Source organism: Falco naumanni, chromosome 7, assembly GCF_017639655.2.
Source record: "Falco naumanni isolate bFalNau1 chromosome 7, bFalNau1.pat, whole genome shotgun sequence".
NCBI lineage: Eukaryota > Metazoa > Chordata > Aves > Falconiformes > Falconidae > Falco > Falco naumanni.
This window is the reverse complement of record NC_054060.1, coordinates 71,778,537-71,796,818: the sequence shown is the minus strand read 5'-3', so window position 1 is coordinate 71,796,818 and position 18,282 is coordinate 71,778,537. Positions and strand designations below refer to the sequence as shown.

The 18,282-nt window shown below is 45.6% G+C and overlaps 1 protein-coding gene across 2 annotated transcripts in view; it reads right to left on the bottom strand.

The window, feature by feature from the left end:
* ITPKA (inositol-trisphosphate 3-kinase A) overlaps window positions 1-18,282 on the bottom strand; it is a 38,495-nt gene that overhangs the window by 2,822 nt on the left and 17,391 nt on the right. For both annotated transcript variants that reach the window (XR_005828870.1, XM_040600621.1), the window contains exons 2-6: window positions 10,267-10,363; window positions 7,891-8,104; window positions 5,727-5,931; window positions 1,041-1,142; window positions 7-78 (exon numbers count right to left, since the gene is read on the bottom strand). Coding sequence is in view for 1 of the 2 variants with exons in the window: in XM_040600621.1 (XP_040456555.1) it covers window positions 7-78; window positions 1,041-1,142; window positions 5,727-5,931; window positions 7,891-8,104; window positions 10,267-10,363 (690 nt within the window). In the remaining variant the exon portion in view is untranslated. The remainder of the gene's footprint in view (window positions 1-6; window positions 79-1,040; window positions 1,143-5,726; window positions 5,932-7,890; window positions 8,105-10,266; window positions 10,364-18,282) is intronic.

Here is an 18,282-nt window from a genome sequence, read left to right as displayed (position 1 = left end):
GCTCACCTCATGTCGCTTGAAGAAGTCTGAGGATTCAAGGATGACATGAATTTCCTGCAGACGCTTGAGGTATTTTTTCTGGAGGAAGGAAAAAAACAACCCATAAACATTTAAGTAAAGAATGGATAGAGATACTCTGTTTACAAGAGTTAATATAGTGAAGAGATCATGTTAATTTTAGGCTAGAGGTGCTTCAAAACAGCAGGTTCATCACTTGAAAGTCAATCTGAAAATACACTTGACTAGGCTTTCATAGCAGATGAACAGACTGGAGTTCCTCTGCTGCGTGGCTCAGGCCAAGCACACTTCTGTCCTGCTTGGATGTACTGAGAATTTCTGCATCCCTTTTTTTTTTTTTCCTCTTCTTTTTAAGAAAGACAAAAAATCTCAAGCAATTAAAAATCTTTCACTTCTCCACAGTGAAAAGACAATGAAATTTTACACACATTTTTAATGCTGCCCTGTGTTACCAAGCGCGCTCCTCCTGGAGGGCTAATCTGCCTTCATAACGCCTTCGGCACTGCAGCCAAACACTGTGGCACCCTGAGCAGTTCCAAAGACAAGACACGTTATGCCACCCGCCACACGGCAGCGGTTATGCCCACGGAGCAGCACACAGGAGTGGCCCTTTGGGGCCAGTCTCGTGCCCAGGAGCACAGCCAGCACCGGGCTCACCCCCTGCCCCTGCGCTCTGGTTTTATCCCCTCCAGCCTGAACTCCCAAATCACAAGTTTTCCTGCCAGCACAATCCTCATGATGACATCATCATCACCCTTCTGATGCATCTAATATTCATGGTCAAAGCTGACGGCAAGCCGTAAGTTAGCTTGACTGATGTTTTGCTAGCATGAGGAGCTCAGCTGGCTGCTTCCCACAGCCCACCTAGTCCCCATGTCCACTCCCATCTGCCGAGAGGGACTGGAAGTCAAAACCATTTTCTTCCTTGGTAGTTTAATTCATTTTTCTTGCACCAGAGGAAGCATGGCCCTGAAGCAAGTTCATTGGGTCAAAGATAGTTAACCCAAAGAGCTCAGACTCACCAGAATAGTTGTGTTGCCCTCAATGAATTCCACAAAAACCTGTAGAACTTGCTCCTGTGTCTTTGTAGTTTTGAAGTTTGTGTTACATGTTCCATCCGCCTTCTGCACAAAACCACACAAAGATAAAGATGATTTATACTACACACACGTATCACTCCCCTCATCAGTCAATCCTCTTGAACCATCAGCAGCTCAGCTCTTGCTAACCAGATGAAAGTGAGCAACTGAACAGGAAGAGAGCAGATAAACCAAGCAAGGAGTGGAGGAGACAAGATACCAGAGCTGACTGGATACCTTTAAATGGCACTTCATTTCCTGTCAAGTGCAGTTAAAAAAACCCACACAAACAACAACTCACAGTATTACCAGCTTGCAGGAGGGTTTTCTCACATGAGTACTAGCAGCGCAAAGTTCAATGGGGCAAACCACAGCGACCTCTTCGGCTGCCCTCTTGCCCAGCCTGGTGTAGTCTAACCCTGGCTGGGGCAGTAAGGGGCCATTTTCAAACCCAATTTTACTAGTCCTTTTTGTTTGTTTGTGTTTGGTTTGGTTTTTCAATGGGGAAATCAAAGACTGTGGTTAAGACTCAGTCCCAAATATACATTTGCAAATTAGCATGACCCAGAAGTCACAGAACGGAGAGCTAGCTGCAGGCAGGAACAACCTGGGATTTGCAATACTAGCAGTGACAAAGCAGGTACGTGAATTTTGGCAAAAGACAGCGTGGGCATGCTTGTGTCCAGCTAGATCCTGGAGAAATACAGAGTGGTTTTGTGCTAACAGTAAGGCTCAGTACAAAAGCATCCTGCTGCTGAAGAAACAAGTCTATGTGCTGGTAGTGACCAGTTTGTACCCGTGGAGCTACAAGTAAACAAGAGCAGTACGTGAATCGGAGATATCTGTCAACATAGACTACACGAATATGCATTTCTCCAAGAATATCCCTGTTGCTTCAAGAATCACAAATATGAGCTGTTAGCACACGCATGTAAAATACAGCAATTCTTGCAGCTGGTAGCCTGTATCCACTAAAAGCCTGCAGGATTATCAAACCATATTCTTCTCCATTGTATCAGTCCAACCAAATCCCTCATTTCCATTACAAAAGTAAATCAACAGGTCATCAAAGTGTGTTCCCTCCTACATGTTAAAAGTCACTGCACCAAAACCGGGTAAATTCAGCTCTGGTCTCTGCAGGTGAACACTATTTACTCCATAGCAGAACTCAGCTCCTAGTATATACACAAAAAAACCCCAATAATGCTAAATTTCCAGATTTATCATGCAAAAGAATGAACTGACTGAATGGCAAAGCCATGCAGAACAGCCTCCCACCTACCAGATTTTCTAGCAGCAGAATAAACAGAATTTTATTCCAAGGCTGTGGGCCAGATACAAGTGTGGCATGTCAGCCTGATGAGATGTGTAAGTTATGCAAAAAAAGTTCAGCAGGTAGGCAGTGCAAGTTAGGAGCCATCTGATCTGGTGCGTTATAATACTCAACAGCACACAGAAAGCTGGCACTTAATCTGACGCCTCGTACCTCTACACTGGAGTAAGGTTGTTTTAAAAATGACTCCCCGTGCCCCAAATCCCAGAGCAAAGTCTGGAATAGCTTCTGTATGTTCCCTTTTCATCCTTTTTTTGTCTGGACAGACTAGTTGCTTGCTTCTCTGTTGTTTAGAAACACTTCTGTGATTTTGATCCTTTGCAGTGGTTGGCAGGAAAAATAACTGCTGCCTGCCTTTACCTGCTGTAAACAACATCCAGATTTTGAACGGCACCATCCCTCGTATTCTGGACCAGGTCCCTGCAACAACTCTGGAGGCACCTGATCCCCACGAGGCGCTTGCCCGCCTCGCTCCAAAGGCGTACCTTTGCCAAGGCCTCCACGTACCCTCCTGCACAGCAGGGCAGCCTGTTGCACGGTGTGGCTGGTGGGCCACGGGCACCACTGCTCACCAGATGTGGCCATGACATAGCTAGCGGGAGGGCAGGTTTGGTGGCTCTGGAAAATAGCGCTACCTATCTTAACCTGCATGGTCTTGCTCTGATTCCTCTGCAGACTTCCCCTAAAGGGTTCTGGGTTAAGGTCGTGACCTAAATGGATGCACAAAGATTTGTGAATCAAATCTGGTGTCCTCCTGGGAAAATGGCTATCCCTGATTGAGGGCTAAAGGAACGGTACACCAAAGGAAGAAGTATCTTCCCAAACTGCACAGAGATTCAGTGACAATGGGAAGCCAGAACTCCTGATTCTCAGCCCCATGCATCTGTGCTCTGCAAAACTATCACCTTAGTGCTGTGGAGACAATGTTTGTGATGCCTAGCCTTCAGCAGCCCCCTCCAGAGAGGAAACCTGCATTCCGAATCTAGCAGCCACAAGAGACAGTGTCAGGTTCCGACCACAAGGAAACCCAATGGTTCAAACTATATTTGATAAGAGGAAGAGCAACCCATCCCATAAACGAACCTGACGTGATTTCAGAGATACGGAAGCGAGGCAAGGAAAAGAGATGGATCACCTAAAGAGAAAAGGTATCCCGCTGATGAAGCAACAGTGTGTACGGTGAATCAGATCCCATTTATTGGCAGCCACTTCACAGGAGGGCTTCTATCATACCACTTCCGTTGCTTCTGCTTCTTACTCCAGGGCAGGAATATTTCTGGATGACCAAGCCCAACATACCTACGCAGGTAACTCCAGGAGTTATCAAGTGCTCTTGGGGAGAACCACCTCTTTTTCCCATCAACCACTAGCTGGCACCACTAATCCTTACAGGCTCTCCTCTGAAAATGGGGATCTCTGCAGCATGGTTTTGCTCTTCTGCAAATACGCAGAACTGGACGTACAGTTCAGCTACAGTGAAACAGCATAGGGTGTACTGACTAGCTGTTACTGCTTGAACAACTCGCTTTCTGTCACCATTTCTCCATGTAAAGAAATAAGAGAATGACACCGACATCCCTCATAACAGCACACATTTCCTGTGCTTAATCAACGATAAAGTATTTGTGTCCTGTTTTGCTCAGTTACAGCACTGTCTGGGAAATATCATGCAGTCGGTGTGCCATACGGCTCCTACCCACCTCTGATAACCAACCACAGCACAAAGAACAAGCCAGGAGGTTTTACTGGCATCCCCTGTGCTCCCTTAGCTCAGTCACTCTCCAGGACTCAACACAAATCTGTGCATCTTCTACACAGACCACCTAGCTTTCCAAGAACATATGTAAAAGGTCTTGAGATCATCTGGGTTTCCGACTCCATTACACAGAGCATCCAAACACCTGTGGGGTATAGGAATAAAATAGGTATCTTGATAACATCATTAGATGGCTAAAGGGTAAGACATGAAGCATCTTGGCTGGACTGGAGCCAGATCCTCTACCGCCCAGACAGTTCCTGTATGAGGATGCCTGTATCTAGCAGCCAGGAGTGGGTGGCACAGCATACAGGGGGCCAGCACAGCATGAGCTGGAAGCCCTAGTTCCTGTATCACAGCAGGAGAATCTGTGAATGAGGAAGGGAGAAGACAACACAGGGAAGCAGAGAAGAAAGGGGTGTTTAAAGAGCCTCTGCTCATCAGAGTCACCCTCTTTTATCTCTTCTTCCTATGTGCTTAAACTAGGAAATGGAAGAAAAACTAATCCATCTTATAATTTACAATGACCTAACAAACCTAAATTAAACCTATATGCTCTGGGAACATCCTGAAATCACACAGGATAACCCATGCTAACTTCTTCATAGCTGTCCCGTCACGAGCTTCAGGTGACAAGTACTCACCCAGGGTGCAGGTGGGTTTGGGCAGCCCTCGCCACTGCTCCAGGTACACTATCTAAACCCAAGCAAACCAGTGTAAGGCTAGCTGTTACAGGCTGTGCAGGCAGCAAGCGCACTTCTGGGTTCCAATAAGCGTTAATGTTCAAGTAACCGAGTCAGGTGGCTGATACTTTGAGAGCAGGTCCTAATGGGCTTCTGGGTAGGCATCTGTCATTGCCATGGGGCACAACAAATATAAAGAATTAATGGGCAGGGGAAAAAAATGGCCAAGGTTCTTCTGTGGCTGTAAGGTAGTATCCTAGGAATGACACAGGGGCACAAACTTATCCATCAAGAACAGCAGATGGACTTTGTTGACAGAGAAATGTTATTTTTGGTTGTTTTGGCTTTATTCCAGCTCCATCTATACTGGGTATTGTCATGTACTTAAAAGGAAAAGGGGTCTCCTCGATCCCAAGAAAATCTACGCTAATGCTTTTAACATACCTTGCAAATAAACATAACTGGAACAAAAACGCTTTACTGTGATTCACTCTGAATAAATATGTATAGCTCCTGGATATAAAAAAAAGTAATTGCACGGGGAGAGGCAGTTATTTCTTCAGTTCTGAATTCTTCCTTATAAACAGTCTCATTTTCATTCTGTCTACACGGTATATGTGCTTGAGCCCTTCCTGCAGTGTCTCTGTGGTTGAACCAAGTATGGTTGATGTGTGTTTGATGCTTAACTTCATCAACACTACTCTGTCATAATTAGAATGGCTGCTTTAAATTTCAGTTAGTGCATTTTCACTTAATCCTTTGGAAAAAAACTGGCTACTGATGCGCACTAGCTTTTTGATTAATCAACAAATCAAACAAGTTCAGTCTCCAAGAACAGGCAGAAGTGAAACTATTACCTTAATCCCTTCAATCCTGAAGCCCAGATTGGCACTAGAGCTGATGGTTTCCCTCCACTGCATGTATCGGGGTTTGGTGACAGCATGCTGGGCATTTTCTTCAGCTGTGGGAGCAAGAGGATCCACTTCAATCATTTTCTTGTACATGTCCTTACGCAGCTTTGGTTTCTCACGGGCCTTAGTCAACTCTTCCTCCAGGTATGTCCTGCAAAAGCAAAAATGTAAAGACTCCCCATACATTTCCTTTTACAACTTATAAACTGGCCTCAAGAAATATCAACCAGGAAAGTAAATGTTATCATTACCCCAGTTTTGTGCACGGTGAAACTAAAGGACACAGACTAATGACTGCATAGGCACACTTAGTGAACCAGCTGCAGGAACCGGCAATCGTGCCATTCACTTCTCCCAAGTAACAAGCAACAGGACAAGAGGAAATGGCCTCAAGTTGTGCCTGGAGAGGTTTAGGCTGAATATTAGGAACAAGTTCTTCACCGAAAGGGTTGTCAAGCATTGGAACAGGCTGCCCAGGGAGGTGGTTGAGTCGCCACCCCTGGAGGTATTTAAAAGGCGTGTAGATGTGGCACTTGGGGACATGGTTTATCGGTGGGCTTGGCAGCCCTCAGTTAATGGTTGGACTCAATGACCTTAAAGGTCTTTTCCAACCTAAACAATCCTACGGTTCTAGGATTCACTTCTTGTTCTAACTACACCTTTACTTACTGTTACATGCTACTGTTATGTCCTGCTAACAGCATGGGAGAAAGCTGAATTCGTACTGAGCCATGCAACAGAAATGTATTTTCAGAGGACAGTTAGGAGAGACCACTTACAGTGAAGTCAGAAGCAAACAGGGCTGCCGAAGTCTTACCACCTTCTCTCTCCTCAGAAAAACCTAACATCATCACGTGTGATTTTTTAGGCCTCAGAAAGCAATTAAGGTTTTACTTAATGCATCATGGTGAAAGAGAGAATCATTTTTCTTATAGTAAAAATACAGTAAATAAAAATATAGTAAAGGAGATTACCTGGGCAGTTCCAAACCAGAAGAGGTAACCAAGAACAGGAAGGTGAAGGGTGAAAACCTCCCACATTTTGCTGTCAGTTAATCTGGTAACCATTGAAGGCACTACCCATGTTCTCTGACTCTACCAGACTCTTAAAGCTGCACTTTGTCAGGTGCCTGGAGTGTACTTTTTTCATCACAGTGTAATAAACCAGGTTGGTGTTGAGGAGGTGCTGTCACTCATTACCAGAATGTCACGTACTTTGAATAAAATGCATACTGCTGCAAATCCTTCTCCTCTTTCTTCTGGACATATCAGTGCTACACATTTCTACTCTGACTTAGCTGACAATTCATTTACGATTTAGCATCTACTTGAAAAGGCTGGTCTGCACTCCTGTAAGCTGAACAACTCGTTTATGACAGTAATCCTTGAGCGTCTGAGCTCGCATCCAAAAGATTACTATGACAGCTCATACAACCCTGTACTGTTACTCCAGGCTCTCAACAGACCCCTTATCTACTCGTTACACTTAGGTAACATTTTTGAGGTTTTCCTCTTAATCACAGACAAGAAGAAAATGTGAATCTGGAGCATCATGGAGATGTCAATAGGGAAAAACACAGGTCAGCCCTGAGCAGATGGTTAACTCTTTTTCTTTACAGAAGAGATCAATACCAGTGAAGGCTCATTCAAGCGTTGGAAATGGGCTTTCACACTGCTGTTCAGTCATTCACATTTGCAGACGTTTGGGAAATTTACTTTTTGTGGGTTTTTTTGAATCCCTACATACACAAAGATTAAATGAACTGGCAGGGAATGAATCATGGAGGTCTTTCCCCATGTATTATCAGGCCATCACAAAGAAACCCTGTCTTGAATCACCCCTGAAAATTTCTTCATGTGGATAGTTTTTGAGACTATAGATCAGTTAGTTTCTAGAATCCACGTACAATCAGGCAACAGGGGGACTTACTCTCCCCAGGTTGTTCAAGGTGACTGCCAATCCAATAACAGGGTGTCTGGAGTGAATCCCAGGGCTCCAAAAATGTTCCCAAACTCCTCCAGACAGAACAGGACCACATCCCCACGCACCCCACCCCACCCCCACTTCCTTCAAATGCATTTGGGTTAGCAAGCACTTTCATGTACCCTACCTGATCCCCATCTTGCAGTCCATCACACAAGGCCCTTCAAAATCAGTAAGCAGGTCATCCAGCTGAATGTAGCTCTCGCCATCTCTCTCCACCACACCATGGAAGCAAGGGACGCAGGAGCGTAGTGGGTCTTTCATCAGTCGCTCAAAACACTCCTTTTCATTCTCTGAGAAGCGTTTGAGGATCTTCCCACTATCAGCTGCCTTGAAACTCCCTAAAAAAAGAAAATCAAACACATGCTGATGAGACTGACCTGCCAAAAAGAAAAACACCTTCCCCCACCACTCCAGCTTCATCTACCTCAGCCTCATGATACCTAACTGGTATTTCCCCTGAACAGAAAAGATAACATGCTTTCCATAAAAAACAAAACACCCAGGACAAACACAGCCATTGGCAGTGAAAGTACATTTGGATACATTCCCATGCCAGAATTTATAGCTTTAAGGAGTGCAGCTGCTCCAGGCCATCTTTTTTTTTTTTTTCCCCGTGCTAAACTCCTTGTTAGGATATTAAACACTACTATACTTACTAAAATGCACAGGAGGAAGCCACGAGCCAGAATTCATTAATCCTCTGACAGGCTATTTTAAAGCTGCGTAACACTGCCAGTCTTGGCTTTGTCCTTAATCCTCACGCAGGGTATACCTGCGGAGTGTGTACCTAGCGAGGCAGTACGGCCAGTCAGCGATCGTTAAGCAGCCACCAACAGGCCAGAAGCCAAGCACTGCCCTTTCTACATACACACACACACGCTGTGACTGCGCTCGCATGTACCTCCAGGTACTGCCTCTTCTCCAGAGCCCTTCTAATTCGCAGGTACAGCCTGCAGTGCAATTGGTTTTTTTTACAACCCCACGTCTGAATGGTATCCAGTACAAATGACAGTCTGCACAGGCCAAGACTGGCAAGTAATTAGATTGCAGCTGTCTGGAGTCTCCTGTGCAGACACTCTCCCTGTCCTGCACCCTGCCAACAACGTCCGAGGAAAGTATGTGTTTCATTCAGAGGTACCCTTTAACCTACATGACATAAAATAGGTGCCAAAGTAGGAGCCTCATTAATCCTGGGGATAACGCTCAACATCATCACGGCAGGAACCTTCAGCTGCTGCGAACCGGTTCTTCTCTGACAAATCCTAGAACTGGCACTGCCTCAGCACAAGGGTGATGGTTGTGATGGCCCAGGTCTCAGTTTAGAAAGAACTGGTCATATCAGAGAAGAACAGCTGCAAAAAGGATGGACTAAAAGCACCACAGAAAACTATTTAAAGGAAACTGGAGCAGTGCCTCACTTCCATCAGCTTCTAGTAACCCCTTAACCCTCCTCTTCTACACTACTACACAAGCCCCCAGCAGGGTTATGATTACATGACCAGTGCATCACTCCACACAGACCAAGCTAACCCCACACACGCTGTGATAAAAACTGCACTAAGACTGGGTCATCACAGCACCCTGAGTGATAGGAGTCAGCCCCACCAACACCACTGTGTAAAATGCAGCTACTCCTTTTCTAGGACTAAATAAATTTCTCTGCACAGCTTTAAAGTGCACTGTATTAGCGCATTAGCATATAAAGAGGTGGTTCAGGTGCTGCATTAAAGCACGATGCAGCGTAGGTGCCTGCCCACATGTGTACTAATAAACCCCACACTACCTCTTTAGGAACAAGGGCTGCATAAGAATTAAATGAAGCAAGAGAGAAGCAAACCTGATGACTTCTCTCTGTTGCGTTTTTTTCTGCCACAGCAATGAAACAAAGCCTACATCAGGAGCACACTTACCAACTTCTACAGACATGAAGCTAGCACTAGCCAACTGAGCTGCTCCTTGCACTCACACAGTGAGCAACAACACTCAGTGCAAACACCTGATCCCCGAGGCAGTTTTCACCAGATTTGTTTTCCACCCAAGGGCTTACATTCCGATGAGGGGTTTGGCATTGGTATTATGAGCACTGTCCTTGACAGGGCTGAAGTACACAAGGGTATGGACACTAATCCTTCCCACTAGGGAACTAACATACTGACTACTCAGTCAAGGAAGACAATCCCATACCACAGCCAACAGCAAAAGGCAGACCAAGGCTTCAACTCCCCAGTCTCTCCTGTTTCCCTCTAACACATGTTTTACATATACCACCTTACAAGGATACATGAGGAGCCAGATCCTTCCCTAGGGTCATTACCCAGCTGTATCACTCTCCCTTCCCTATCCCCCCACAACTAAAAGAAAGATGTTCTAATTCACAGATTTATGTGCTGTTGCCTGCTTCATTTTCACATGAAGGAAGGAAATAGGGAAATGCTGAAACATTGTTTTCCCTGCTGCTGCCATCCCCACTCCAGAGACAAATTGAAGATACCCATCTCACCTGTGTGCCCAGCCAGCTGCACCCACGAGTAGCGTTTCTTGAAGGGACTGATGACTGGTAAGTTAACCATGGTTTTAATTGTATGCCATGCCTTTTTCTGGAATACAAAGAAAAGAAATATTAAGTTGGGCAAAAGCTGAAATCCTGATATGCCACCAACCTACCATGTAACTTCATGCACACTGAATTGTTCCTCACTAAGTGCTCAAAGGTGGAACCACAGAACAGACACTACGATTGTCATCAGAAAAGTACACACATAAACCCAAGAATGGACCAATACTTAAATATAATGCACTATCATTCACAAGAAAACTGCCTGCAATAAATAAATAAATAAATGAGCCATACTGCATACACAAGCCTGTTCCTAGCCACACCTGACCCTCTGTATCTGAGTCATGCAGTATGCGGACAGCAGATGCTGAACACGTGCTTAGGCACATTTAAGCTTCCATGAGACATGAACATAAGCTGTTTGCCACTGTCAGCAATGCTTCCTTTCCCAGAGAACTTCATCGTCACCTCGTGACTAACAGCTTCCTCCGAGTCAGCAGGTGAGTCTTACTGTAACAGATGCACAGAAAATGCATCTCTAGTTGGACACCGAGCAACTGCAGGTGCCTCGGGTCCCTCAGCACCCACTGCCAGTGTGCTGCAGAATCTACTTCAGGTCACGGATTTTCCAGCTCCCTCCCCTCTTTGCCAATCTCGTTACTTTTTAACAAAGCTGGGCATTGCTCTGACCACCTTTGGCTGCCACACAGTGCAGCTGGCTGGGTACCGCTGCTGGCAGGCAGGGAAACAGACCAGCTGCTCACAAAAATCAGCTGAGTGCTCTGTCGCAAAGGCAGAAAGGGAAAAAAGAAAAAAAAAAAAAAAAAAAAAAAAAAAAAGAGTAAAAACTGGAAAAGTCCTGTGCTCTGGAACTGAAACCTGCGTGGGAGAGAACCACAGCCTGCTGGCGTTCATGTTACACTCTGAGGGATCCCAAAGTGCTTCACAAACAAGGACAGCAGGCTCACGTCTTCCGTCACTAGAACATGATACCCTGGCTGGCGAAAAAAATGGAGCTGCTCCATACCTGTGTGCAACAGCTCAGGATTGAGGGGCTTTTGCTGAGATCAAGTACAGCTGGGGACTGGGCTGCACTTACAGAAGTGCTCATCAATGGCCTAACTGGGATTCACCAAAATCAGTGGGAGGCATTGATTTCACTGAAAATGAGTTTAAGTCACTGCTCAGCACCTGAAAAACCCACCTTTAAAACAATCATGTCTTCTGCAGCAGGGATATTGATCTGACCATTTAGGTGCTTAGCATACCAGATTTTTATTGTCTTCTACACTACACTTCTACAGAAGTGAAAAATACAAAAAGTCAAATTGCAGACAACGGATACACAGGCAAAATGTAGCTCTCCAGATCATACTCTGACCTGGTCACCCTTCCCCAAACTTGTTCACTTATACCACATTTTATAAAGTATCCTCTAGCAATGTTGGCGACTGTGCGAGGAAAGAACCCTGGGGCTATCTTAGAACTTATCAAAAGGATACATGAACTCATAGAAGCAGGTAATCTTTGTTTTAAGGATTTGTCTTGATAAGAAAGTTTTACATAATGCTGCAAATTAAACTGACATAACGATATAATCACCATATGAGCATACTTATTCCAAAATAAGACTGCTTCTTCCTACTTAACTTACTTTGGTTCTGAATGCAGTTCAAGCTGAAAAGAAATCACTCTGGGTCTGATATAAGTGTCCCATGCAGCAGTAATACTTTCAAAAACATGCTGCACCCATGAGCGGAAGCATCCAAAGAAAATCCTGGATGTTTGAGAATCATGAAGGCTCAGTTGCGCTAACCACAACTCCACAGATGTTACTAGCTCTAGCTAAACTCCAGTTCCATAAATACCTTCTGCAGGTTTAAACGACCCTTTCATATTCAGTATTGTTTGCCTTAAGCCGTTCCAAACTGCAGCCTTACAGTGCTAAACAGCACCTTGTCTCTTACGCAGAGCTAGCTGCTGTTTGGTGAGGATGAGGGAGACTCTTGTACACCACTCACAAATGTCCACAGCCTCCTTCTGGAGGAAAGTGCAATGTAAACATTGTTATCCAAGTAGCAAAGGTAAATTACTTGTGTAGTCTGTTTGCCAGAGTTAACTAAGCCCTTCAGTTTACTCTGCTGTTTCTACTCCAGAAGGACACAGCCCTAAGTTATTTAAAGACCAGTTAAAAGTAAACACCACTCCAAATTAAATGACCCCTTTGAATGTAACTCGTGCCACCAAAGGTTTAGTTTCTGAAGATTCCAGCCCAGTTTTCAGGATAACACTGCTTTTCCCCCATCCCTTAACCAGAAGTCACTCATCAGCCCATTACTCTCCCATAAAGATCCCACACTTGCCATAATGTCCCCGCTCCTAACAAACTGCATCCTGCCTCCCAATGACATGTCATACTGCTACACCCAGAAGTGATGAGAAGCACAGGTTTTCAAGGAATGCACATCAACTGTCAATGCCACACCACACTCCAGTGGCTTTTCCACCTCCTACCTCCCACCCAGCCCCAAAAAGCTGCAGCTTTTATTTGTACTGTGGGTGTGAAGGAGAGACAACATGCCAAATCCAGCCCCAGCTCAAGTGGACTTTGGCTGCTTGGGTTACAGCTGCCTTGGATGAGTACGTCTAAGCTACTTAACCAATAAGCAGACACTGACAATTTTTATTTTTTTCTTTTAAGTTATTTTAAATAATTTCTTCCCAAACCATTTTGCCCTCAAGACAGGGAAAGCGTGAGGCTCAAAGCCAGGAGGGAAAGGACAGTGTCCAGACCCGTCCCCTGGGGCATGCAGCCATCAGCAGGGGCCCAGCAGCTGCACTTCTCTCCTGCAGCTTCCAGCCTCCCGATTCACTCAACCCAGGATGCAAACTGCCAGGACGCAAACAGGGCTGCGTGCTGTTGGAGCAGTGGTGTGAGTGGGAAGCTGAAAACTTTGTGTGCCTGCTGTAGGAGGAATCTTTCTCACTTCTATTTCTAAAGCAAGATCTTTTCCTCTTTGTTAGCAATGGTATTGTGTGCTTTTCAAATCACTGCTTTATGTTGCAATGGCAAAGAGGACTGCTACCACTGCCCATCCGTATTTGCAGTCTGTATCTCCCCCAGTCCTTTCTGTTTCTTCTAGATTCCTGCTCAGTCCTCCTTGATCTTTTGCTATGCCTGGGTTTCTCCAAGCCCTCCTTTCTTCTAGATTCCCAGCCAGTGCATAGGAACAAGGAAACCAGTCCAAAAAGGCCAAGAGGCAAACATGAGAAATTATTAATATTCTTAGATTGAGTATATAAATTACTCTATGTAAAGTGTAACTGACACACTATATATATATATATATTTATCTCCCCAGGCAATAAAAGGTGCGGGATGCTAGAGGAGAAAAGCTAGTTTCCTGCCAACAGGTCAGTCTGTGTGAGGGGCTGTGCCAAGGGAACCGTGTCCCTGGTAGCAAAAGAATAAAAATTCAGGGGAAGAGAAAGGGAGAACCAATTCCTGCCATGCAGCCACAAGGCACACAAAGGATTGTGGCTTGGTATCTGACATTTATCTGTGTTATCTGGATTACTCTCCTGAAGGTGAGGCACAGCACTGAAGAGCAGCACGCATCCATGCAGCAGATGTGGCAGACCGGCTCCGTGTTAGCACCGGCACATGCAGACAGGATGCCAGCCAGACCAGGTATTCCCAGCCTGTTCAACCCTGGATGAAGGTAGCTGTTGCCATCATGTCTATCCATTAAGAAACAGCAAAAATGAGCAGCAGCCAAGAATCACTGTTTCTGAGAGCACAGCTCTCTGTGGGCCTTTCCTCATGATGGGAGCAGAAGCGCATACATTACTAGCAGGCAGAAGCACAGCCATGACAATCCTGCCCAGACACACCAGTAGGACTTGGCTGAGGAAAACCCATGAAACTTCATCCATTTTAAGTAGTTTTGGCTCAGACCTCACTGTCCTCAAGAATTAATCCCCAGGGAGCACCAGGCTTTCCCAAAACCCTCCCACCATTTCAGGACATGGGCTATCCTAGCTCACTGAACAGATCAGTCCAGACTCCCTGAATTCCGTGGGGAGGGGTGTGTGTATATGTGTGTGCACGCGTGTTTGGTTGCTGTTGTTGTTTTACACACATATAAAACAACCAAAATCTCACTCTCAGCATATGCTGAATCCCTCAGGGACAGGAGAGCTACTCTGACTCCTAAGGACAATGGGGAATAGGGACCTGAACCTTCCTCTGTTCTATGAAAAAAAATCTCTCCCTTATGTGAAGGTAAAATGAAAACAAAGATCTCAGTTCTGTGAACACCCTGAACACATGTAACTACCCTTAGGTGAACACTGACAAACAGATAACATACACAGGAATTCGCAGAATTGAGTCCTAAGTGAAGTAATTACAGTAATTAAAAACACCAATCACATCTAAACTAGTAAGTATTGGGGGAGGGGGGGAATAAGAAAAATCTTTTCTTCAGGGGGAAAAAAAGTCCATCAATTTTAATAATCCTAGTATGTTACATGAAACTATGATGAGTTAAAGAACAAAAAGTACACCAAAATGCAACATAAATCAACAGGGTCCCTCTAAAAAATTTCATTCTTCCATCAGCAGCAGAGTGGAGGAGTAGTTTCTTGCCTGAGCTGGTAAATTTTCATGGAAATTCTGCTAATTATAGTAAACAATGTCCCTTGAATCGTTTTTCCAGGAAAATTTCAGCAGTTTCTTTATCCAAGATCCTGTTGTCTTTTTTGTGCACTAGTACAAAGCCTACGCAAGCCTACAGAGAGCTATTATGACAGCAAGAAACAAAAGGATAGTGAGAAATTTCTTTGTAATCTTTTTTTGTTTTCCCCCCTAAAAGGCTTTAAGAAAGAGTACTTAATAGTCAGCCATCATAATCTACTGTTCTCTTAAAGTCTTTACATCGTTTAGGCTGAATTCTGCCACTCGGGGACCCGGGGGCTGAAATCTGCTCTGTAACGCTGGTTGCCACCGCCTCCCTCACTCCCCGAGGGAGCAAGGCTCCGCCACGGGGCCTCGCAAGTAGCACAAAAAAATGTAATTATCAAGAAGTTACTACGTGTGTTTCAAAAGGATCCTGTAAGAGCCCAAGGCCCAAAACGCAAGAGCACGGACCACCAGCTCGCACGGCAGCGCGGCCCAGCAGCGCAAGGGAGGCGGCGGGCGGAGGGGGCGGCGCCGGCGTCCTGGGCCGCAGCAACCCCGAGCTGCCAGCGGGAAGGGCTCGGCTGGGGACCGGGAAGGGACCGGCTGGGGACCGGGAAGGGCTCGGCTGGGGACCGGGAAGGGCTCGGCTGGGGACCGGGAAGGGCTCGGCTGGGGACCGGGAAGGGCTCGGCTGGGGACCGGGAAGGGACCGGCCTGCCCTCGCCAAGCGGCCCCAGGCCAGCACCCGGCTGGGTGTCAGCTACGGCCGCCCCACGCGCAGCGCCAGCCTTGCTCCAGGCTGGCCCTCCTGCTGCGAGTGCCTGTCCCCCGCCCCGTCCCCCGCTCCCCGGGGGCTCCCAGCCAGCACCCTGCCCTGGCACAGGACAGCCTCAGCCGGGCCCCCAGGGCACCCACAGGGCTGCCCCAGCTACCAGCGGGAGCAGCTGGCAGGCCCGAGCGCTGCAATTAGCTCTCCATTAATATTTGCTCCTTCTGAACTCTCTGTATGTTTTACAGTTGTATTATTGTCTCAGTTTTACTTTTTATAGTATAGACATTTACTTAACTCAATAAAATGTCTTTAAAAACCTATGAGTTATTTTTAACTACAACATCCTTGATTGTTTTATTTACCTTAGTTTATTGAAACCAAAATACATCACCTTGAAAGCTAGTTTGTTTTCTTCATTCTTTATGCCATTTTACTTAATCATTTAATTGAATTCAGACAATGAAATTAATGTATTCAGTTTTGCTCTCCATTATCAGTACTGCACGCTGCTTTATTGTCACTTTCACCTGACATGCACATGCAAAGGACTTAAATGTAGGTCCAAAGCTACTAACAGTGTTATTTTCATGAGCTAAGTCATGGAATCCCAACCGGCACGGGCGGGCAGTGCCCCCCGAGCCCCCATCCCCATCCCCCCCCGCAGGCTCTCCCCGCAGGCTGCACCATGGCCCCGCAGCAGGAGCCTCCCCAGCCGCTCTGGGCAGCCCGGCCCAGCGCCCCGCCACCCGCCAGGGACACACGTTCTCCCTCCTGCTCAGAGGGAACCGGCCGTGTGGCGGTTTGTGCCCGGTGCCCCTCGTCCCGTCGCTGGGCACTGCTGGGAAGAGCCTGGCCCCGTCCTCTGGGCACTCGCCCATCGATAAGAAAGCCCAGTCTGAAGCAAACTTTGCTTTCATCTGTCTCAACGCAGCCGCTACCATAAAAGCTTCCATAAGAAATCATTTGGAGCAGACCACAACCAAGACAATTACTAGCCTAATTTAACTGTGCTGTAATTATATATGCTTCTGTGTGTGTGTGTAATCAGTAACTACGGTACTGTAAGTACAACCTATTAAAAAAAAGCACAAACACTTTAACAAAGAATCTACTGCTCAGTTAAAATCACAATATTCTACCAAGACAAGCTGTTATCAACATCATTTCCCCCAAACCAATGAGTTTCCCAGGGGTGCAGCTTCACAGCAGCCAGCCTCAAGGGTTAATTGGGGATTTCATTTTTTCAAGGCAGTGCAGCTCTGGGACAGCCAACCATACGGTCTCATCTCATGGAGAGATCTGGGGATTTGAGTGATGTTATGTAAAAAAAAATAGTAATTTCGAAGATAGTGAGAGTTGCTGAGCAACATGATATCATTCCAGTTAGTCACAGAATTTGCCTACTGAGGGATTCTGGTTTTGAGTCCTTTCAGTTTGAGGCTTAATGTAACTGCCTTTGCAGATCTGAAAGAGGCAGGCAGTTGACTTGATCAGATCCAGATCCTGGAACAGTAGATATCTTTATGCCTGATATAAGCAAATTATAATTATCCTTGTTTTTTTCTGCTTCTAATAGATATTACATATACACACACATGCACACTGTAAAAATATCTAAAGCAGCTAGTTAAAAGCTTTTCCCTGCAGTCAGTCAAAATTCCATGACTTTTTTTTTTTAATTTATTTACATTGTCCACACTATAACAAACTCCTAGGCTTGAGATCATTCAGTACTTGAAGAAACTCGAAAGACGTAACAAGGCATCATACTGCAATGGAGAAAATGAAGTATACTAGTAATTTTTCCCTTATTTGTTGAGAGAAATGTAACTTACATATCCATAAAGGCTCTGTGTAGGGAAGCAAGGTGCAACATTTGCCTGTAGCTAAACCAAAAATGCCTCAAATAAAAAAAATAAAATCTATCATATAAGGCACTTACTTTATACTTTCAGCAGCCAGTGTCTGTGCATTTGCCCCTTATTAAGGGTTTCTGGATTCCTCAAACTAAGGAGATTCTTGCTGCCAAGTCTACTACCCACTTGGCTGAATCAGACATGAATCACAAATAGAGACAAAGATCTCAATGGGTGGGAGGTGAAAGAGCAAGTCAACAAGAAGAATGCTCCCCAAGCAAGCTCCAACAGGAGCATGCGTGCAAACACTCACACAAACCTTTGTAACTAAGTTTCTGAGTGCCACACTTGATTCAGCTCCCAAGACAGGGTGAGTCTCCGCAGCACCTTAGTCCCATCATACCACATCGCCATCTCTTCTCCCTGGGCAGTAAATGGGTTCCTGATGCACACAAACACCAGTCTGCACAGCAGCAACTGCTCATCCCTACACAAAAAGGTGTTTAAGGGTCAGAATCAAAATGCTGCTTTATGGTAACTTACATCAATGGACAGCCCAGCCCTGAGTCTGGAGGTTTGAGCATCTGCTTTAAAAAGTCTGTGCCCTGAGCCAATACGCAACAGCACCATTCTTCAGACTGTCAGAG